The sequence below is a fragment of the Carlito syrichta genome, unplaced genomic scaffold (assembly GCF_000164805.1).
Source record: "Carlito syrichta isolate Samal-C Ts95f unplaced genomic scaffold, Tarsius_syrichta-2.0.1 Scaffold309476, whole genome shotgun sequence".
Lineage (NCBI taxonomy): Eukaryota > Metazoa > Chordata > Mammalia > Primates > Tarsiidae > Carlito > Carlito syrichta.
In genome coordinates this window covers 451,400-474,222 of record NW_007253572.1, presented here as the reverse complement: position 1 = coordinate 474,222, position 22,823 = coordinate 451,400, and the positions used below count along the sequence as shown (strand labels likewise).

Genomic DNA, 22,823 nt, shown 5'->3' with positions numbered 1-22,823 from the left:
CCCAGCTACTTGGAAGGCTGAGGCAGAAGGATCGCCTGAGCCCAGCAGGCTGAGGCTGCAATAGCTGTAAGTTTGCCACTGCACTCCAGCCTGGGCAACAGAGTGAGACTCTGACTATCCCCACAAAAAAGAAAGAAAGACTTTTTCTAAAAGGACCAGCTCAGATTGGTGGTGAACTTCCTGTTGCTGGGCACAACCAAGGCTAGATGAGACTGAGTGGGATGAGTGGTTGGATCAGGAAATCTCTAAGGCCTATTGGTCCTTAGATTCTATGACATTCTGGACAAAATGTCCCTGAGACAAGGGTCTCTGTGGCCACAACTAAATGAGTCCACCTGGGCATGCAAATTGAGACGTACACAGCTCCTCTGGGACCAGCTGCTTGTGAGAGGTGCCTCTTGGGTCCTTGGGGGAGGATGGTAAGGAGATAAGTCTCTCTGGGGAGGAGTCTTCCTGCCTAGCATCTGATCTGCTGATCTTCCCCATCCCCCTGCCATGTTGACTTAGGGTCCCCTGTGTCCCTGTCACAGAGGCCAAGACCTTAAAGATCCAGAACACATCTCTTCTGATTAGCTACTCAGCTTCCAGAATCGGTTGGTGTTTTGTGTCCCTACACATGGTGGAGCGTTTCCTCCCTGAAGTGAGCATCCCTGCTGAGATGTCACGTGATCACACGAAGGCACACTCTACTCTTCCAAGACGCTTCTATTAACGTGTTTTTGTTTTTGTTTTTTTTGAAATGTTTACTTCCCTGGCATTCTACTCAGTGATACCAGGGTAAAAAGGACTCCACATGGATGAAGCATCTGTTCCTGCCTGGCAGTGTTTGGGTGCTTGATGTTCATTTATCTCTCATCTAATCCACTCAGCAACCTTGAGCAATAGAAACAACTATCCCCATCTTATAACCAGGAACCCAAGTATCAGAGAAGTTAAGTAACTTCTGCAAAGTTACACGGCTGGGATTTGAACCCAGTGATGGACTTCGCACTGGCCTTCTTTCTTCTGTAAATTACATGCTTTGCCCACCTTAAAGCTGTATTCATTGAATTGTATTTCTGGCATTAAAGTTCTGCTCTTTAGAACCCCATACCTTAACTGGGTATTATTGACAGCCTGGATTGTTTTTTTGAGGCAGAAACACAGCTGGGAAGGTGAGGTGGGGGAGGATGCCTGCTGCCGCTCAGGTGATGTCTCTGCAGGTAGAGAAGGTTGACTGTCAACCCTAGTGAGGCTTTCGTCTCTGGTTAGGGATGTGCCATCAGTACCTGTTGGCCTGTTGGACTCTGGACTCCTTCTGTTTGAGCCTGAGATCAGGGCTGCTCTGTTCAGGATTTGTGTTCAAAGTCAGTTTCTAGGGTAGAGTTTCTTAAGTTGTGACTGAGGACTCTACCTACTTCAGAGTCACCTGGGAGCTTGATTAAAAAATGCAGATCTAGAGGGTCTGTTGAATTTGAACCTCTGGTGCCCAGAACTCTGCAATTTTTTCTTAAGCTCCCAGGTAACTCTTGCGCACACTGAAGTTTGAGGTCAATTGTTATAGAATGGAGAACCCTGGCCATGAACAAGAACTACTGGGGTGCTTTAAAAGTGACCATAAACACTTGGGTCCTACCTCTTACCTCTTAGAGACTGTGATTTTATTAGTAATATTCAGGTATTGCTCTTGAATAGCAATAATTTTTTAAAAACCTCCCTAGGTGTTTCTAATGTGCAGCCAGTGTTGAGTAACATTGTTTCCAAGTTGTGGTTCTCAAAGACCACTCGCCAGACCAGAAGCATTAGCAATATCTGGGACTTTGCTAACAACGCAAAATCTTGGATCCCACCCTAGACCTGCTCCCTGAGAACCTCTGGGTGTGGGGCCCAGCAAACCTGTGTATTTGCCCTCCAGGTGATCCCAATGCATGCTGAAGTTTGAGAACCCCTGTTTCAGAGTAGTGGCTCTTCCTCCTGGCAGCACATTAGAATCACCCAGGAGGGTGTTTGAGAACTGAATGCCCAGGACCCATCCCAGGCCAATCGCACAACACTCTCTTATGGCTGGAGCTCAGGCAGCAGTGTTTTTTGAAGCTCTCCTGGTGATTCCAGTGTTCAGCGAGGGTTGAGAGCCACTGCGCTGGGGGTTGAGGACAATGTTTCCTGAAAGGAGCTGTAAGCGTTTGGGACCGTCAGTAAGACGTAGTCATTTAGATGCCTCACAGATGTGGCTGGCGGCAAGGGTCCAAGGAACTTAAGGTAGAGAGTGCTGGGTGGAGTGAGACGAATGTATGGCGCTTCTATAAACTGGTGTCTTACAGAGTGTGATGGGGAGGACGGAGGAGGAGGCACCCTCCCTCCTCTGATACACCCCATTGCCTTCTGCAGCAGACCCAGGAAGGAAATGAGCACTGAAATCGGCACTCACATAAACCAGACTGTGCACAGATCCCTTCAGACAGATCATAGTAGCCCCCATTTTACAGAGAAGAGAACTGAAGTCTGGGACGGTCCCCTGGCTGGGAAGCAGCGTCACTGAGATTCAGGCCTGGTCCTTCTAACTGCACAGCGCACATCTTTCCCTCTTCCAGTTCCCCAAATTCTGGCTGCTTCAAGTGTCGTTTGATGTCTCACCTGTTACGTTTTGTTGTATTTGCCTTTTTTGTTTGGAACAGATTAAAAATAATGAACCTTTGATCAACGTGCTTTACAAAGTGCTGAAGAAGTCAGCACGGGGCTGTCGGCCCAGGAGAAGCGTAAGATGATCTGATCCGTGTCTCCGGGGCCATTCCATTGCTTCTGGCTCGGTGCCGACTCCATCTCTCGCTTACCCAGTCGCTCTCCCGACCGCCCCGGGCTTCCCGCAAGTCATTTTGGTTTATTTTCTTTCAACTGAAGCTCTCTTCAGCATTTTGGCCGATGCACCAGGCTGAGCCTCTCATCTGTGGTGTTCTGTGACTCATCTCTTGTGCTGTCGGAGGGTAGGGGGGCTTGCCTGGCTTGCCACCAGCTTGTGTCATGTTTCCATTCTGCTTGTCTGCCTCCATGGTGAGGGCTCGCCTAGATGAAGTTGAGCATGAGTTTCCTGGGAGGGATCAGCAGGTCTCCGGGGTGTCCTCAGACTCCACCATGGCCCTAAGATGAAGGTGGGCAGGGAGCTGATATTTGGGTGGAGCTGGACTAGAACAAAACGCTTCCCCCCACTCATGCTTCCTGTACCCCCTTTGACTTATGCAGAAGTGGTGACTGAGGCGTGGCGGCTCTCGTAGCTTTCCAAGGGAGGCGGCGGGTTGGGATGTGTGTCGGGATGTGGGAGAGGGGAGGGAGGATGCCTGGGTGAGCTTTGGTTCCCTTCGGATGGAGAGCCTCTTTCAATGGATGAGTGCCCACAGCCTTTCACTCTTTCCGGTGACAGGTGCTGGGAGAGGGGACCTGTAGTTGATGTTTTAAATAGATTTAAACTTTACTGTCACAAAGCACGCTTTTATTTATTTTTCAATTTTGTGCTGCACCTTTGGAGAAAGCACACTTTTAGAAGAGACGTTAGATGTAATATACTCCTTGTGGAGATAATATTTCTTAGTAGGCTTGGTTTTCTGGAAGAGAGCTAAATTCTGAGCTTGTGTAAACAGCTGTCATGAAGCCTGTGCCCTCAAGCCTGAGGCCTTCAGTCCATAGGAAGCAGATCCAACTCATTTTACTTTGATACATGCGTGAACTCACTAAGCAAACATTGCCCAAATATCCCTAATGTGGCAGACCCTGGCTGGACTTTGAGGTTACAGAGACAAAACATCATTCTTCACAGCTATTCCTAATTAGGTTACTGTCTGATGAGGCGAGACAGAGGAGCAAACAGAACATCGTAATCTGATTTGCTGCGTACCTAGCGGCAGCTGCAGCACGTGGAAGGAACACCCTGAAGGGCATCAAACCAGTTCAAGGAGGGAAGAGACGGAAGTGCCTCCTCTCTGTTGAGCTTTCGGTCCTTTGAATTCCTGACTCACACCTTGTAAGCAACACTTTAAAAAGAGAAATTTACTTCTCTAAAAAGAGAAAAGAGGGAGTACTAAGAGAGAAGAAAGAAGGTGGAATGTATATTCAGAATTCTATAAGGGCAGCAAAGGGCAGACTTTGAGAAAGCTTTCCATCAAAAAGTGTAATTTAGAGGATTCAGCTTTCTCAAAATGCCCTTTTTGTGTAGAATATCTCATTCCCTTCCTGATGGTGCCGGGTAAATGAGGCATCGCTCAATTAGATTTTCTGCCATGTTATTGAAGTATCAAAAAGATGTCCTCTGTAAAAAGCTTTAGTGAAATCAGGGGAAGAGTTTTGCTTGGGGGGGAATCCCCAAAGTAGGTCTCCACTGAAAATTATTTCTACCCAGGAAATGAGCCCAGGGTCAGGCCCTCTGGAGACCAGACAAGCTCCTTGTCCTCCATTTTGAAAGGACTGTGACACAGAGTGAAGTGTGACTGCTCACTCCTGCTCTTTCTCCTGAGTTCCCTGGAGTCCTGCCTGGGAAGTTCAGCTGTTTGTAGTTCACTGGGATGAGATCCACACCATCCCTTCCTTCCCCCTACTCCCCATCTTGGGAGGCAGATCAGTCTGTCTGTCTGTGGACCGTTGCAGTAGCCTGTGTGTCTACGACTGTGTGTATACGTGTATGTATACTTGCCCTGTCAGTTCGAAGAGCAGAATTTGACTGGAGTTCCATTTTTCTAGGATGTGACCTGCACGTGCTTCCCTTTGACCTCCCTGCCATTCAATAAGCATTTGCTGAGCTTGTGCCAGCCCTCATGTTCAGGGCTGACTTTACCAAGATGAATAAGACAGTGGTCCCGCCCTCTTCTGTGCAACTAAAGGACTGGGTGGGGGCAGCTTTGCAGCCCAGAATCAGTTCTCACCCCAGGCAGGGAAAGGTCACTGTCTTTGGATTTACTGATCATGATTCCCAGGGAGAGGGAGCGTAAGATGGTTGGTCCATGGAGGGCTTGAGCGCCGAGGGGAGTGGTTGCTAGTACATTTCTACGTCCTGATGCACACTGACAAACTTACTGAACCTTCAGGATGGAGTGGGGATAAATCGAAAGCCATCTCTCCAGAAGCTGCCCGTCTGTCCATGCTAAGATCTGCACACACACTACCTCCTTCTACTGTGGTTAGCCCCACTCTATTTCCCCGGTCAGAGCTCAGTGAGATGGCCTCCCCTAATGGGACACGTTAGACCTGGCTATCCTTGACCTTGTCTTCGCCGTGCGGGGGCATCTGTAAAAAAGTCACCCCCTCTGCCCCTGCACAGATTTTGGCAAGATGGAGACTGGGGGACATGAAAACAGAATGAGTTGGATTTAGCTCCTTCGGAGTCTGGGAGAGGTGGGCAATGGGCAGCATGTTGCCCACCTTGAGTCCAACAAGGGACAGTAAATGTTGTGAAATCCCATTGGTCCAGAAGTTCAGGTGACTTTTGTCCATTCCTTTGTGGTTTTCTTTCTTTCTTTCTAGCTTCAGTTATTCAGGGACCAATGAAAAACCCCAGCTGGGAACTACCCATGCTTCCCTTGGCCAGGTCTTCTTCCCAAATAGTATAGGGTGAGGAAGGTAAGAAGGCACGCAGAGACTTCTTCATCTAGGGCTTAACAATGCTTGGGGGATTTGCCTGTTCCCCTGAGCAGAGGGTGATGGATTTCTGTGACATGTTTATCCCCAGGTTCAGCAGCAAACCTCTGTCTTATCAGTGGCAAATCTCCACGATTCATTCTGATTTATCACACCCATTTAGGGCCAATGTAAGACATTTGGGGCCTTCTAAGATTGGTGATCCCATAACTTAAACGTCTGCATTTTCTTTAATTTGAGAAATTTACAAGTGTTGCTAGGACATGAGAAGGTTTTGGTTTTCTCCTAAATTGAAATAGGCATAGAAATACAGCAGGTTTTGCCTGAGTTTTTGCCCTTGTCCTGCCATGACCCTACCTGCCACTGCTGAGGACTTCCACATCCATCCATTGTAGGACTCATGTTCCTTCCTGAGTTCCTTTCTCAAACATCGTGGTTAAATCTCCTTTAAATTGTTCACCTCCCAGATGACAGGCCGGGACCTTCTCAAGGATCGAAGTCTGAAGCCCATGAAGATCGCCGAGAGTGACATTGATGTGAGTGAGCAGAGTAGCACACTGACCCTCAGCTGACCCCTGACCCAGACCTGGGTGGGCGACTTCAGACAGGGCTTGGATGGTTCTGCAGCCAGAGGCTTTTAGATCCCAGTCCCAAGGCTATGCTGTGCGCCCACCATCCGCCAGACCCTGTCCAACCTGTGCTTGCTCATAGGTCAAACTGAGCATCTTCTGCGAACAAGACAGAATCCTCCAGGACTTGGAAGACAAGATTCGAGCCCTCAAGGAGAACAAAGTACCTTGGGATGGGTAGAGGGGCGTTTTGTCCTGTCTTTCCTGAGACATAGGCTGGACTCTCGTGTTACTATCAAACAACAGCTTTAGTTTGTCCAGAACAATGTCTTCATATCTAAGTAGTGATTCTTAGGGGCTTCTATCTTTTTTCCAGAAAGCAGTATTTATTGAGAGGACAGAAAAGCTCCCACAGTGGGAGGGGACCTGAAGGGGTTGCCCGGAGACTTCTATCTTATCAGGAGACCCCAGCCTGCATGTTCCAAGACCCCCCCACCCCCCGCCATTCTGCACTGGCCCACCTCTCCCTGGAGGCTCTGGGAGGCAAGCCTGGGAGAGGGGCTCTACTGGTCTGTGTGTGATGACCCCAGGCCCTGAGCCCCAGGGGAGTGGGGCTCCCTGGATGCAGGCTTTTCAGGGCAGAGGCCCTCACCTCCTAAAGCTGCTTTCCTTCTAGAAGCTGGACTGCGGGGCAGCATCTGGATAGAAGGGCAGGAATGGACCAGGGACCACCAATGTTTGGTCTTTTCTACTCTTTTTTTGTTGTTGTTGAGTCAGAGTCTTACTCTGTGGCCCAGGCTGCAGTGCAATGGCATGCTCTCAGCCACCGCAGTCTTGATCTCCTGGGCTCAGGTGATCCATCCGCCTCAGCTTTTCAAGTAGCTAGAACTATAGGCATGTGCCACCATGCCCAGCTGATTTTTTAGTTTATTGCAGAGATGAGATCTCGCCAAGGTACCCAGGCTTATCTTGAATCCCTGGGCTCAGGCATTCTTTGCTCCTCTGCCTCCCAAAGTGCTGGGATTACAGGTGTGAGCCACCATGCCTGGCTGGTCTTTTCTACTCTTAAAGTGAATGATTATCTTTTTGCATTTTACTAATGCTTTCTATGTAATGCTGAAGGTTTATCATTTGTCACATACCCTTTTCCGCTAGAGCTTAAAGAGTTTTTTGTCTACTCTTTGATTGATCCTCGCAGTTTATCCCATAAGGTTAGGTGGTTTTATGCCCACTTTATAGATGAGGAAACTGAGACAGCTGTTAGAGCCTTGCCCCAGCCCACCCACTGGGCAGGCTCTTTGTTTGGCTCATGGCATGGGATGGGGAGGCCTCTGGGGACAGTCCTTCTATCCGTTTGCTGTTTGACCTTCCTATGCAGGACCAACTGGAGTCTGTGCTGGAGGTGTTGCATAGACAGATGGAGCAGTACCGAGACCAGCCCCAGCACCTGGAGAAGATCGCCTGCCAGCAGAGGCTGCTGCAGGAGGACCTCGTCCACATCCGAGCCGAGCTCTCCAGAGAGTCCACTGTGCGTGCAGGGTGGGACGTGCGTCCCCTCAAGACGGGCTGGGCGAGGGGCTGCTCTTCTCAGCTCCTGCGCTGTAGTTGAGTTGGTGACCAGGGCGAGAGTCTTGGAGCAGTAGAACTTCTCCAGGCTGCCTCCTGACAGTGGCTGGCCTTGTGTAGGGATGGCTTGTCTGTCTACACCTGTGCCATAGGTTGCTTTCCCATCAGCGACTCCAGGCAGTGACACTCAGTGGAATGGATTCCACAGAGCATCCGGCAAGGCTGTTCCCCTGATCTGTGTGCAGTTCATTCTAAGACGTCAGAATTTCCATTTTTTCATTGTCAGTCTGATGCGGTGCAGGCTCTTTCTCCAGCGCTGGGAATCAAAGCATCCCAAGGGTGGAAGAGGGGACAGTGCAGGTGGCCAGGGTCAGACCATGGGTGAAAGGATGTCCCACTCCCTCCTGCTCCTGTCTGTCTCCTGCCAGGCCTGCCCGAGGGCCGCTGGGTTCATTTCCCAATTCTCCCGGTTGAGTCAGCAACACAGGTGCTTAGGAGACCTCCTGGGGGCAGGGGATAACTAAGAATTGGAAGCACTTCCTTGGCCAACAGGAGATGGAAAACGCTTGGAACGAATACCTGAAGTTGGAGAGTGATGTGGAACATCTGAAGCAGACCCTTCAGGAGCAGCACAGAAGAGCCTTTTTCTTCCAGGTGACCTGGGCCGGTCCATCGCTTCTGAGCTCGGTTTTTCTTTCTTTTTTATTGAGTTGGGTTCTCACTCTGTTGCCCAGGCTGGAGTGCAATGGCATGCTCACGGTCACCACAGCCTTGACTGCTGGGCTCAGGTGATCCTTCCACCTCAGTCTTCCAAGGAGCTGGAACTACAGGCACACGCCACCATACCCAGCTAATTTTCTTTTAATTTACTGTAGAGATGAGATCTTGCCAAGTTGTCTGGGCTGGTCTTGAACCTGTAATTTCAGGCAATCCGCTCACCTGGGCCTCCCAAAGTGCTATGATTATAGGCATGAGCCACTGCGCCCTCCCCCAGCTCAGTTTTCGTGGAAGCCTTCCCCTGTGGGGACTATGAGCACCACCCAGGGGCTGTCTCTTCCCCGGCCCTGGACTCTCAATCTACCCCTGTAAGGACTCACCCCAGACTCTCCCTGGGGGATCCCATCCCCCAGCCAGGCTTTGATGAGAAGCCTTATCCCAGCTCCCCCTGCCTCTCTGCTCTCAAAAACAAGCCTTGGGTACTTTTGGAAGGGCTTTACTTCTGATCGTGTGGGGTGATCACAGATTGATCTGTGTTCCGTGGTTCTTGGCCACATCTTAGGCTCCTAGTCCTTCCCTGAGACAGCAACAGGAAGCCCCGCCCCTTCCCTCCTCTGATTCCTGAAGATAGACGTTATCATACCTCCACCCCAGGAGGCAGTGTGAATTCAGTCCATTGAGGCACCCTAGTCTCCAGGCAGTCATTTGCATTTCTGGAGGCCAGGCTGGGTGATACCCATCACTGTAGCCCCTACCCTACTCAGGAAAGGCGGCTTCAGAGCTTTGCCTCTTTGCCCGTCAAAACCAGGCCACCCCATTGATAGACGCCTCTATCCCCCGAAGATGAGGCAATGAAAGGCCCAGTGTGGTTTCTTTTCTTCCAGGTTGGGTCCCCCAGCTGCCCAGTGTTCCCCAATCGTGGTGCCCAACCAGGTTTAACCTCACCCTCAAATTATTTTTCTCAAGCAGTCCTCTCGCCTCAACTTTCCAAGGTGCTGCGATTTACAGGCATGAGCCACCGTGCCTAGGCCTCAAAATTTTTAAGTGGAAAATAACCTGTTTTCCAACCTGACTTAAGAGCTATACCTCCCCTTTTAGAGCCCTGACATAAATTCATTTAATTTGAATTCAGGTATTAACTGAGGCTTCTTGTACATGAGCCCCCATGCTGGGCACTTTTAGTGCTGGGCTTTCTCACTGTTGAACGAGTTCAAGTGATTTCATGAATATACTACCTATCCAGACATTAACCTCCCCTCAGAAAAGGAAGGACATTCTGGAGGGGCTTTAGGTTTGTGGGCCCCAAGGCTTCTCCCCAGGCCCTGCTGTCCCTCCCCTCACAGAGACATTCCCAGAGAGCCAGGTCTAGGGCTACGTGGTAGAGACTGTGGCTCAGGGCCGGCCTGCAGGCTCCCCAAAACGTGTCTGTCACCTGTTGTTTTCCTCCATGATTTCCCTTCATCCAAACTGAGTAACACTTGACTATTTTTTTGTATGCCCAGTACTTAGTATAATGGCTTGAAAATACCAGGGAATGTTGTTGACAGTGTCCTTAAAGCACTTCTTTTTTTTTTTTTTTTGAGTTGGAGTCTCATTCAGTCACCCAGACTGGAGTGCAGTGGCCACTCCTGGCCACCGCAGCCTCGACCTGCTGGGCTTCAGCGATCCTTCCACCTCAGCCTTCCAAGTAGCTGGGACTACAGACGCGCACTACCATGCCCAGCTAATTTTTTTTATTTTTATTGTAGAGGTGAGGTCTCACCAAGTTGCCCAGGCGGATCTCGAACCCGCAGACTCAGGCAATTCACTCCCCTCAGCCTCCCAAGGCGCGGGGTGGCTGAGCCACCGAGCCCAGCAAGCACTTACTTCTAAGTGAGCTCCTAAGACTGTCCCATCCAGTTACACCTATCTTCTTCAGTGATTTGTTTTATTCATGTCTTTGAAGAGGCCACCGCAATAAGGAAAAACAAAAAAACCTGGCATAAAAGCTCCCCTTTCCCATCCTGTCCTGCCCTGTCCCATCACCCTCCCTGTATGTATTGAGTGCAGACCGTTTTCTTTTCTTTTCTTTTTTTTTTTTGAGTTGGAGTCTCACTCTGTTGCCCAGGCTGGAGTGCAGTGGCATACTCACAACCACCCCAGTGTTGACCTGCTGGGCTCTGGTGATACTTCCGTGAGGCCTTCCAAGTAGCCGAAACTACAGGTGCTCGTTACCACGCCTGGCTAATTTTTGATTTATTGTAGAGACGAGGTCTTCCCAAGTTGTCTGGACTGGTCTCGAACCTGCAGACTCAGGCAGTCCACTCTCCTTGACCTCCCAAAGTGCTAGGAGTACAGGCTGAGCCACCGAGCTCGGCCTCAGACCATTTTCTATGCTTTTCCAAAAGTCTGGCCATGCATAGAATCATATCATTTATTGGGTATGGGGGTCGGTAAAGGGCTTGCTTCAAGAAGATCACACTTAAAACATCGTTTGGCAACTCACTCTTTTGTCCTAACTTCATATTGTGGAAATCTTTCAAGCAAAGATACCCCTAAGTTATGCTGCTCAACAAAATATAAATTAATTAAAAGTAACTGAAGTTAAATTTGTCCCTCCTCAGTCCCACTAGATTCATTCAAGTAAGCTACTGGCTACTCTCTTGGATAGTACAGATTAGAGAAGGTTCCTGTCATCTCAGAAAGTTGTATTGGACAGCACCAGTCCAAATTAATCAAACTAGTTCTTCTGACCGTTACGTACTATTTTTCTTTTTTCTTTCTTTTTTTATTGTAGAGATGAGGACTCACCAGGTTGCCCAGGCAGGTCTTGAACCTGTGGGCTCAGGCAATCCTCTCACCTCAGCCTCCCAAAGTGCTGGGGTTATAGGCGTGAGCCACCACGCCCACCACATACTATTTCATAGTCTAGGCATTTCCTACTTTATTAGCCATTCCTCTTCTGGTAGACATTTAGGTTATTTTCAGTGTCTTGTTTTAATAAATGGTGCTGTAGTGAGCAACTATATATCTGCCTTTTCATGCTTGCTTACAAGCATTTCTTTAAGATAGGCTTCCAGGATTGGACTTGCTGGGTTGAAGTGGGTGTATCTGTTTTTTGTTTTTTTTTTTTTTCTGAGTTGGAGTCTCACTCTGTCGCCCAGACTGGAGTGCAGTGGTACACTCTCGGCCACCGCAGCCTCGCTCTGCTGGGCTCCCGCGATCCTTCCACCTCAGCCTTCCAAGTAACCAGAACTACAGGCGCGTGCTGCCATGCCTGGCTAATTTTTGATTTATTGTAGAGATGAGGTCTTGCCAAGTTGCCTGGACGGGTCTCAAACCCACCTGCTCAGACAATCCACTTGTCTTGGCCTCCCAATTGCTGGGATTACAGGCTGAGCCACCGAGCCAGACTTTTTTTTTTTTTTTTTTTGAGTTGGAGTCTCACTCCTTCACCCAGGCTGGGGTACAGTGGCACGCACGCTCACGGCCACCCCAGTGTCGACCTTCTGGGCTCCAGCGATCCTTCCGCCTCAGCCTTCCAAGTAGCCGGAACTACAGGTGTGCACTACCATGCCCAGCTAATTTTGATATATTGTAGAGACGAGGTCTTGCCAAGTTGTCTGGGCTGGTCTCGAACCTGTGGGCTCAGGCAGTCCACTCGCCTCGGCCTCCCAAAGTGTTGGGATTACAGGCAGAGCCACCGAGTCTAGCCATGAGTGCACATCTTAAAGGGTGATGGATACCACCAGGTCGTCCTCTGAAGGGCTATACTTATTACCTTCCTGCCTACAACAAGTGAAAAAAGTACTAAACCTACTTGCCTGCATCCTTGCCAATACCTGATGTTATCAGTCTCTTTAGTTTTTGCCAGTCTGCTAAATGGCATCTTGTTTTAATTTGCTTGTATGTAATTGCTAGATTAAACATCTATCCGTGTGATTTTGACCATTTATATTTCTACTATGCCTTATGTCATGATGATTTAGCACATAGCAGGCCCAGAATCCTTTTTTCCCCCCTCCAAAAAGCAAATTGGTACAATGTAACAGGTTTTGTCACAGACTTCCTGGAAAACTCAGCCCCCTAAATTTGATTTACACCTTACCCTGCTGCATTACTCACACTTTCTCTAAGTGCCATGGGGACCTGGAAGCTTACAAATCCCAGCTTTGGGCAGGCTCTGTGCCACTGCCTCGTTGGTCTCATCCTAGGCAGGGCAGGTTGTTAGAGACCTAGATAAATCATTAACACTGCAGATATACCTGCAGCCCCCTATGCAAATTCTCAGTAACGGGCTTAGACACTCACCTCCCTTTAGCCAGATTTGGCTGTGAGAAAATGCATTGCCCTTTCAGTAAGGTAGGGTGGCTTCATTTATGAAGAGCTTCTTGGCCACATGGGTGGCAGGGAGCTGTGTGAGCCTCTGCTTGTAGGTGTTCTACTTGCTGGGTGGGAGTTCAACACTTCACAGAGGAGCCTTCCTGCCCAGTATTGTGTGAGGAGACAGGAATGAAACTCCACTCCCTGCTCCCAAAAGCTCCCCTCACCTCATCATTAAGGTCTACAATGTCCCATCACCCTTGGAGAAAGTTAGGGATCCTCTGACCTTTGTTCCTCTCTGCTCTCCTCTTACATGTAGGGGTGACAGGCACAGTGGGGGCAGGAGGGTGGGCTGCCGGGGGGCTAGGGAGGAGCGAGAGGACTGATGTTAACCCTTCCTTCACCTGTGCCCAACACTCAGCTTGGGGACTTCAGCTCTGGAGATAATCCCCTCCCGCACATACTCTCAGTGATACATTGTCTTTTGGGGTACTCAGACTTCAGTGTGCAGCTGAGCCTCGAGCCCCTTATTTGTTTGTCAGCCTCGAGGATGTGCTTTGGTGTGGGAGTAGGGAGAGAGGGTAAGCGTGAGCCCCTTTGGGACTGGAGGCTTCAGATGTCTGTTTTCATATCTGTTGCAAAGTATTTGATCAGGGATTTTTTTTTTTTAGTTTTTTTATCTTAAAGATGTAGGGTACAATTCCGGGTTAGGTATACAAATATTCATTATGCAGGTACCCTTGTTGATGAGGTGTGCCCCCCCCCACCATAGATTCCCACTACTGCAAATCCCGTTATCTCCCCCCACCCACAGCAGTTTCCCACTACTGCCAAACCTTTTCTTATAGTATTGTGAGAGATGGCGTAGATGCTTGTCCTTGCCTTCTCTTCTGCCAAGGTTGCATAAGACAGTGAATTTTTTTAAATTGTGGTAAAATGGGCTTAGCATAAATTGACCATTTTAGCCAATTTTAAGTGTGTAGTTTAGCAGTATTAAGTACATTCACATTGTTGTACACTCAGCATACAGAACTTTCTATCTTGTGTAACTGAGACTCTAAACCCATTTAAAAACTCCTTCTTCCTCCCTCCCCCGCTCTTGGCAACCACTATTCTACTTCCTGTCTTTATGAAATTGACGACTCAGATACTTCGTACAGTATTTTAGTGGAATCACACAGTATTTAAGGCAGTCTATTTTTAAATTAGGAGTAGGCAAGCTGGACTGGTAAAAGCTACTCTGAAATTTCTCCCTGAATCTTGGGCATTTTCCATGTCTGTGCTTCCTTAGGAAGCTGTGAAGCAATAAAGCCAAATGGGATTTCCAGAGGGGGTGCTGCCCCCCAGGGTGAAGGGCTCTGCCTGAAATAACAAGATCCATTCTAAGAAGAAACTGCTTGACTGGGCGCAGTGGCTTATGCCTGTAATCCCAGCTCTTTGGGAGGCCGAGGTGGAATAACCACCTGAGGCCAGGAATTTGAGACCAGCCTGGACAGCATAGTGAGATCCTGTCTCCACAGTAAATTTAAAAATTAGCTGGGTGTCGTAGCTTGTGCCTGGAGTTCCAGTTACTTGGGAGGCTGAGGCAGGGGGATCCCCTGGGCCCAGTAGTTCTAGGTTACAGTGAGCTGTGATTGCACCATTGTGCTCCAGCCTGTCTCAAAACAACAACAGCAAAAACTCCTCGTAAGGCGCCGAGAAGGCAATGACCCATGAGTTTGTCTTTTGCAGGAGAAATCGCAGATACAGAAGGATCTGTGGAGGATTGAAGATGTCATAGCAGGCCTGAGTGCAAATAAAGAGAACTTCAGAATCCTGGTGGAATCAGTCAAAAATCCAGGTGTGTTCGCCATATGCCTGGGTGTGGGGGAACTGGTGGACATTGGGGGCGGAGGTGGGAAATGAGGTGGGTGGGATGCCCATGGGGAGATGGGGTCTACGTGGTGCCAAATCACCCCATCTGTCCTCTGAGGAAGAGGATGTTGGTTCCATCCCATGCTGCTTCCTTCCATGCCCCTTAGAGAGAAAAACGGTGCCTTTGTTTCCTCACCCGCCTGTGCCTTCACTCTCGACTCCTGAGAGCAAGCCGCCCCTGCAGCCCAGTCCCCCCACCAGCCCTGTGCGGACCCCTCTGGAGGTTCGGCTCTTCCCTCAGCTGCAAACCTACGTGCCGTACCGACCTCACCCGCCCCAGCTGAGGAAAGTGACATCCCCCCTCCAGTCACCAACGAAGACGAAGCCCCAAGTTGTAAGTAGTGACAACTGGGAACAGAGAACCACGGTTTCCTCTCTGACAGACAGTTGTCCCTCTCTGTCCTCAGATTAACTTCTCCTAAGAAAGAAACTTGGGGAAACTTGGGGAAATGAAAGCAGCCAGAGTCCTAGGAATGTCATGAGTCATGAGCAGTTAAAAAGTAAGATTGACTCTGCTGTTGTGCCTTAGACTCTCAGGGCTGGTAGGGTGATGGAACCCAACTGTCCCATTTTGCAGTTGGGAAGACTGAGAGGTCCAGCAAGAAAAAGTGTGCTGAGTAGGGTGGAATTTGTGGTCTGCACTGTACGGAGAGAGGTGTGGCTGCTGGTGAGGCTGTCCCCAGGTGGGGCTCTGTGCAGATCTGTGGATGGCTCTCCTGCAATGACACAAGCCTGGGCAGTACTCTCACCCCAGGAAAAGTATCTTCTCCTTCCCCTGCTACTGAACGCAAAGCTGGGCTGTGGGAATGCTTGTGATCTTTGTAATAACCTCTTGGAGTATAAGTAGGAGGGGGGCAGGATCCCCATCCCAGATGAGAAAGCCAGACCCCAAGTGGGTGAAATCTCCCCAAAGTCTCCGTGTTAGTGAACCCCGTCACACTCTTGCCCGTTCTTTCTTATTCTGTGCCATCTGATTAGACCTGCAGTCCCAGGTCAGGCCTGTGGCCCATGTGGCTGCCTGGGCCAGCACCTCGGTTTACCTGGCATACAGAAGGGCCAAACTCTTGGCAGAGACTGGGAATGCAGCAGACTCTACAGTAGTAGAGGCTGTGGTCAGGTACCGAGAGAGCTCAGGCCTCTAGGGCCAGGCCAGCCTTGCCTAGAGAACACGAGGAACCTTGCCCGGCTTCTCTGTGTGCCTGGGACCTCTGATGAGGTCAGGCACAGTGCTAGGTAAAACACAGGAGTTCCTGCATCCTGGGCTTCACCATCCACCTGCTTCCAGGATGTGGCCATGACCCAGCCAGAAAGTCACTGTGGATTTCTCCATCTTGAGCTCTCCTTTCCAATCCCAGATCTAAGAGGTAGACTAGACCTCCAGCCTCTATAAAACAGGAGGTAGAAAACACCAGAACACACAGCAGGAATGCCTAGGACAGATGGCCACTGACATAAGGCAGGGTGCTGCCAGCTGGGACAAGGTGCAGAGGGAAGAGGTACCAGTCCTTGTCCTCGGGCAAACCCCATCCCCTCTCGGAGCCACCTTAGTTTCCCTTGTGCACATGGTCACAGAGGCTCCATCTCACAGCTCAGTCCTCTGTGGCTCTCAGGCAGAGATTTTGGTTGAGTACAGAACACGGGGGGAGTCTTCTCTCTCCTAGTAATGTTTGTGTGTTTACTGATTTTACCATTTATTGTCATTTGTTTCTAACATTTATATTTGTGAAACAATACTATCTATCCAGAAAATGACATCAAACAGGAGCATACAATTTAATAAATGATAATAAAGAGACCACTTGTGTGATACCAACACCCAGATCAAGAAATAGAACTTTGCCAGCAAGCGGAAGTCTGTGGGTGCCTTCCAGGCCAGACCACTTCCTTTCTGCCAGAAGAAACCACCACCTTGACTTTTGGATAATATTTCCCTTGCTTTTTTATTTTTATAAGTTCTACTACCTATGTTGGCATTCCTAAACACTGCATTTATGCTCATCTATAATTCTATATGGTTTTGTATCTTGCATGGTCTCTTTAGCATTATGTTCGTGGGATTTATCCACATTGTTGCATGTAGCTATAGTTCTTTCATTCTTATTTGGCTTGTTTTCTTGAGCATAATGTCTTTTTAAAAAGTATGTAATACTCTCAATGGATACAAAAACTAAAGATTTTTTAAAGTTTATAGTAAAATGTCTCCCTCTCACCCTCCGTCTCTGGACATTACAGTCTCTTCAATCATAGGCTGTCAGTGTTTTGTGTTGATTTTTCTGGGGAGCCTTTTAGAAATTGGTGATTCTGACAACTCAATCAGGTTTGGAAACTGCTGATCCTTAGAGAACCAGTGGGTTCCTTAAGCAAGTGGCTTAACTTTCACACATCAGTGAAGCATGTGGCTTTAAAAGAGTGTTCATCAACCTTTGCAAAGCAAGCATAGAGTGTCCTTCCTTGAACTATGCAAAACTTTTTTTTTTAAGTTTGAGTTTCACTCTGTCGCTGAGGCTGGAGTGCAGTAGCATACTTATGGCCACTGCGGCCTCTACCTGCTGCGCTCAGGCTATCCTTCCGCCTCAGCCTTCCAAGTAGCTGGAACTACAGGCACACGCCACCATGCCTGACTAATTTCTTTGATTTATAGAGATTTGTAGAGATGAGGTCTCACCAAGTTGGCCAGGCTATTCTCGAACTCCTGGGCTCAAGCAGTCCTCTCACCTCAGCCTCTCAAAGTGCTGGGATTATGTGTGAGCCACCGCGCCCAGCAGCAAAACTCTTAAAAACAAAGCCAAATTAGAATAAGTCCCAGGAGTGAGTGTTCATGGCAGTCAGGCAGTCAGGGGCCTGTCTGTTGACCTGGAGGAATCCCAGCCCTCAGAGAGCCTTGCAGAGGCAGCATTTCAAGGAAATAGGCACATTCATCACATTCCAGGGAGTGGGCCACTTGGAAGTCAGTGAGTCACTCATCCTGAGGGCCTGTTCTGCCTGAGTCAAGAAGGAGGAAGTATTTTGTAACCATGCACATTTCTGATAGAAAGGGCAGGGGGTGCAGACTCTGTCTGTGCTCAGTCCCCCCTGCACTGCTGAAGCCTCCAGAGTCTGTGCACGGCTGGGCCGCTCAGGCTGAGAGCCATGAAGTGGGTAGATGTTTATTCTCTGGACGGGGGTGCTGACATCAGTGAGTACAGCAGTAGCAACGTGCTTCCTGATGGTACACCCCAGTCAGTGGAGGGAGCAGTTAGGCCCAGAGCCAAGAGCATGGGGGCCCAGAGCCAGAGCCACACACATTTGTGTGTGTGTGTGGGGTGGGGGGATAGGATGTACAGGTAACACTTTGAAATATAGGAAATGTATGCAGGCCAGGTGCAGTGGCTCATACCTGTAATCCCAGCACTTTGGGAGACTGAGGCAGGAGGATTGCTTGAGCCTAGGAGTCCGAGACCAGCCTGGGCAACATAGTAACATCTCATTTCTACAAAAAGTGAAAAAATTAGCCGGGCGTGGTGGCACATGCCTGTAGTCCCAGCTACTCAGGAGGCTGAGGTAGAAAGATCGCCTGAGCCCAGGAGGTTGAGGCTGCGGGTAGCTTAAGCAACAGAGTGAGACCTCTGACTCAAAAAAAAAAAAAAAAAAGGAAAAGAAGATACACACATCAAAGACAAGAAAAGAAAGAGCAGAGGCGTCTTCCATCTTCACCAATTTTCCAGGGAACATTAGCGCTTCTTGGCCTGGGTGGTCTCGACTCTGAAGTGGCCTGTCCCTGCCCTTTGGGCCACCACCGTGGCAGTGCCACTCAGCTGTCCTCCCCCCACTCCGTCTCACTGGGCGCTGGTTCTGGTTCTCATTCTGAGCAGGAGGACGAGGCACCTCCCAGGCCCCCACTCCCAGAGCTCTACAGCCCAGAGGACCAGCCCCCAGCTGTGCCACCTCTGCCAAGAGAAGCCACCATCATCCGGCACACATCCGTGCGTGGCCTCAAGCGGCAGTCAGACGAGAGGAAGCGAGACCGGGAGCTGGGGCAGTGTGTGAACGGGGACTCGAGGGTGAGCGGGAGGGCCCTGGGGTTGCCACTGTGTGAGGGGAGAGGGATGGAGGGTAACACCGGGCAGGTGTGACCGCCTGGGACTGTGCCTGCAGGTGGAACTGCGGTCGTATGTTAGTGAGCCCGAGCTGGCGACCCTCAGCGGGGACGTGGCCCAGCCCTCCCTGGGGCTTGTGGGCCCTGACAGCAGGTACCAGACGCTGCCAGGCAGAGGTAAGGCGGGCCCTCCATGGTGCCTTCCCGGGACCCCTGCCCACTGCTCCCCACCCTCAGCTAGCACCTCACTCCCTTGTGGCCTGCTGCTGTGGGCCGAGGCGTGCTAACGATTGTCAGGGGCTCTGACTGCTGGTAAGGGGGAGACCTGGCCCCATGCCTCTTCTTCTTCCTCTTCCATGCCTTCTGTCCCCAGGAGCGATTATAATAGCAATGACTGTAAAGCCTGCACTGTTCGAGCACTTTATGTGCACCTAATATTCACAACATTGCTGTGAAGGATGTATTAGTATTATCCCCATTTTAGAGATAAGGAAACAGAGGCGAACAGAAATTAAATAACTTGCCAATGAGCAGATCAGGGATGGAGCCAGAAGACAGTCCCAGTGCTCTGGCTCTGGGGCCACAGCACCTGGCAGGAGGGGTGCTGGGTGACTACCTCCAGCTTGGGCGTCTCAGACTTTCCCCTTGTGTTGCTCGAAGACTCGACAAGTCCTTTCTTGAATCACCCTCTTTTCCTCCCTGTCCCCTCTTCTCCCAAGCTGGGCGGTGCAGGATGCCTGAGGTGCGGCAGGTGGAAGGGGCGAAAGGCATTCCTGTCCTCCTGTCATCCTACCTGCTGAGCAGCCCAGGTCCTGCACATGGGAGGGAAGCCTAGGGAAGGCCACAGATCTGCGGGGACACTCCCCAGCAGGGACAGAGAGCACCCCGGGCTGGCCCCCCACCCTCTACCTGGGCCTTGCTCTTCCAGGCCCTGGGGAGGGAGAAAAGAAAGAAGAGCAAGTTGTCGGCTGGGTCCTCTTGGTCTCCCACGAAGATAGGGATTGATGAGGGAGAAGCGGGGGGTCTGTCCACCCCCCAAATACATCTGCACTTCTCTTTCCTCACGAAGGGCTCTCGGGGTCCACGTCAAGGCTCCAACAGTCGTCCACCATCGCTCCCTATGTCACACTCCGGAGGGGTCTAAATGCCAGCAGCAGCAAGGTGACCTTTCCTGTGAGTGGCCATGAGTCACAGAGGAGCTCACCGTTCCTTCATGCCCAGAGGGAGGGGCCCCGAGGTGGACAGTGACTGGTGAGCCCTGGACATGGCCTCCGAGCTGACCTCAGCCCCTCCTGGGCTCAGGGTCCCTGTCATCCACTGCCCACCTAGAAGGGCATCTCACTACCCTCTCTATTTCCTGTCCCCCACACCTCTCCATCCAACCTGCCAGGGTCATGGGAGGGATCTCAAGGAGTGAGTCTGCGCCCTGGGTTCTGGCCTCATCACGAGCTGACCAGCTGGATAGGCCTGGACCTCGGTGTCTGCATCTGCAGAATGGGGTGCTGCCCAAATGGCTTAAGAGAGCCAGGGACATCATGGTGCTTAGAGGAAGTGGTTCTCTATGGCCAAGAAGAGTTGCGTGCATGCGTGCATGTGAGAGAGAGAGAGAGACATGAAGGACAGAAATGCGGCCAGCAGGTGGCTGTCCTCTGCACCCCAGCCCAGCTGCTCTGTGTCTTTCGGCCTCCTCCTCCACAGAGACCCAAGAGTGCCTTGGAGCGCCTATACTCAGGGGACCACCAGAGGAGCAAGATGAGTGCGGAGGAGCAGCTGGAGCGCATGAAACGCCACCAGAAGGCCCTGGTCCGGGAGCGCAAGAGGACGCTGAGCCAAGGCGAGAGGACGGGCCTGCCCTCGTCCCGCTACTTCAGCCAGCCGCTCCCGGGAGATCTCGGCTCAGTATGTTAGCAGGGCCAGGCAGACGGGGCTGGGACCGGGAGCAGAGCGTCCCCCAAGCTGAGCAGAGCTCCCCCGGTCCCCCAGACACAAGCACATCACACCCACGCCAGTGGCCCGGCCACTGACCTAGATGGCTCAGCACCCCTTGGGGCTGTTGGCCCGCGACCCAGGCTGCACGCGTGACCTGGTCGGAGGATGAGCCGGAGCCAGAGCAGGAGAGAAGACCTAACAACACAGGCCTAGGAGTCTGAGGAACCGTCCGATCGATTTCCCGAGCCAAACTGGAGGGGGGCCTTGGTGGGCACTGAGAATCTCAGCTGAATTGAGGACCTAGGGATGCAGGGCCAAGGAGTAGAGGAGGAAGATGGTGATATGATTTGATGCAGAGAAGCACAGGCCAGCTGACCAGTCTCCCCAGCCCGCAGGCGGTGCTCTGTGGGGGACACTGAGCCCTGGTTGGTGCCAACACCCTGAGGGCCTGGCTCCCCCACTGTCTGTGGTGCTGAGGCCTTGGTGCCCAGGAGCGCTGGGGGTGGGGCACCTTGCCACCTCTTGATGGCGCTTCCTGACTCTGAGCCCTGCCCACAGTCGCCTTCCGTGTCCCTTTTGGAAACATTCCGTTGACTTTCTCCCCTGTTTAAAATCCCATGTTTCCCCAAACCTCTAGCCTGACTGCTCTTTCCCTAATTCATTGCACAAGCTCTTTGCTTTTAGTGTTACCGCTCATTGCCTCTCTAATCCTGCCTGATTGTGTTTACAGAAGCTTCTGATTTGCATTAAACGTTCTCTAACTGGCCTGGGGTACTTTTTTCACCAGGCTTGTAATAGCAGCTCTTGTCTCCATGGCCTGGTGGGTGCCCCCAGGCATGACTCACCTTTCTGCTGCCTCCTCCGCGTGCAGGCCTACTGACTCATAATTCACTCGTCCCAAAAGCCACCCACAAGCCTGAGCCAACCCGCTGCCTGAGACCACAGTCATGAGCAGGGGTCTGGGCATGACTGGTTGACCAGAATCCATGCCTTACGCCTGGACAGTAGACACGGACTTCAGAAATTGCGTGTTCGGATAAGTTCTACCAAGGCTGAGGTTGTTCAGTTTTAATTCTTCTAGTCCAATCGCACAATTTCTTATCGAAAGCCTTTTGTGTTTCTGGTTAATCACTGAATGAATAGCAAAATATTCTGTGTATTCAGAGGACCTCTCTGCAATTGTTAGCTCAAATACCAAAGGGTCAAGACCCAGGACACTCATACCTTCAAAAGCTGCAAACCTGGTAACTTTTAAACTTTATACACAAATGTCATAAGGGGTTACGCTAACACTGACCTTTTACAATTCGATGTCTCAATGTAGAGATTATCTAAAAATCATAATTTAAATACCTTGTAATTTTTCTCTTAAAAAAAAAAAGACTTGTGTAAGTCTCTGCATCAACGCCAATAAACATGTTGCTTAATAAGAATGGATTGGCGTGGTTTTTCCCCAGGATACATTGGTGAGTCTAGTCTTTTCCTGTTTGTGGAAGCAATCAGGCTGGTTTAAATGAGGATTTGTCTCTATTTAGAGCCCTTGTGAGCGTGTAAGGGAATGTGTGTTTTCTTTGTGAATCATCAAATGAACGTTTCATTCTTGGACCCTCAAATGCCTAATCCTTTCAAACTATTATTGGAAAGCCATCACCTACGAGTGATTACATTGGTTTGGAGTCAGTACTGAGAGCTTGTGCATGAATGGGTGAAATGTGCGGATAGGCTCTAGGTTTGGGGTTCTGGAGGGACTTGGGGCATCAGAGACAATCATGACCATTTGGGGCTCTGTGAGGTGGATGGGGTGGGAGGGAGGAGGTGGCCTGTGATGGGTAAGCATCTGCTTTGCTTCTGCTCAAGAGAAGAGAGGCTTCAAGCCCGTTCTGTCCTCAACAATCTGCTCAGCGGTCAAAGGCTGGTGAGGATGCAGGTGACAGGTGGACAGGAAGCCACCACGGAGCTGGACAGTAGTGGCTGGATCTCGAAATGGTCGGTTTAGATGTTTCCCTCTTGGAAAGCTTGTTACAAAGTTAACACTGTGCAACAGCCTTTGAATCGCTGCATTTGATTTAGTATTTCAATTTTATGTGATTCAGGTTTTTTTTCTAATGTAAAGAGAATCTGTCGCAAGTAGATACCATCTTACACCGTTTGTC

At 50.3% G+C, this 22,823-nt stretch overlaps 1 protein-coding gene across 2 annotated transcripts in view; it reads left to right on the top strand.

The window, feature by feature from the left end:
• The window catches only part of PLEKHA7 (pleckstrin homology domain containing A7), an 88,516-nt gene extending 66,416 nt beyond the window's left edge, over positions 1-22,100 (top strand). The window contains exons 11-20 of one of the 2 annotated variants that reach the window (XM_008067322.2): positions 6,066-6,134; positions 6,310-6,390; positions 7,546-7,695; positions 8,286-8,387; positions 14,484-14,592; positions 14,774-15,000; positions 18,518-18,706; positions 18,801-18,918; positions 19,811-19,914; positions 20,440-22,100. In XM_008067322.2, coding sequence (XP_008065513.1) covers positions 6,066-6,134; positions 6,310-6,390; positions 7,546-7,695; positions 8,286-8,387; positions 14,484-14,592; positions 14,774-15,000; positions 18,518-18,706; positions 18,801-18,918; positions 19,811-19,914; positions 20,440-20,649 — 1,359 coding nt within the window. In that variant the 3' untranslated portion in view covers positions 20,650-22,100. Of the gene's footprint in view, positions 1-6,065; positions 6,135-6,309; positions 6,391-7,545; positions 7,696-8,285; positions 8,388-14,483; positions 14,593-14,773; positions 15,001-18,514; positions 18,707-18,800; positions 18,919-19,810; positions 19,915-20,439 lie in introns of both variants that reach the window. The other variant, XM_021717224.1, reaches the window with a different exon arrangement.
• The last annotated feature ends 723 nt before the right edge of the window (positions 22,101-22,823 follow it).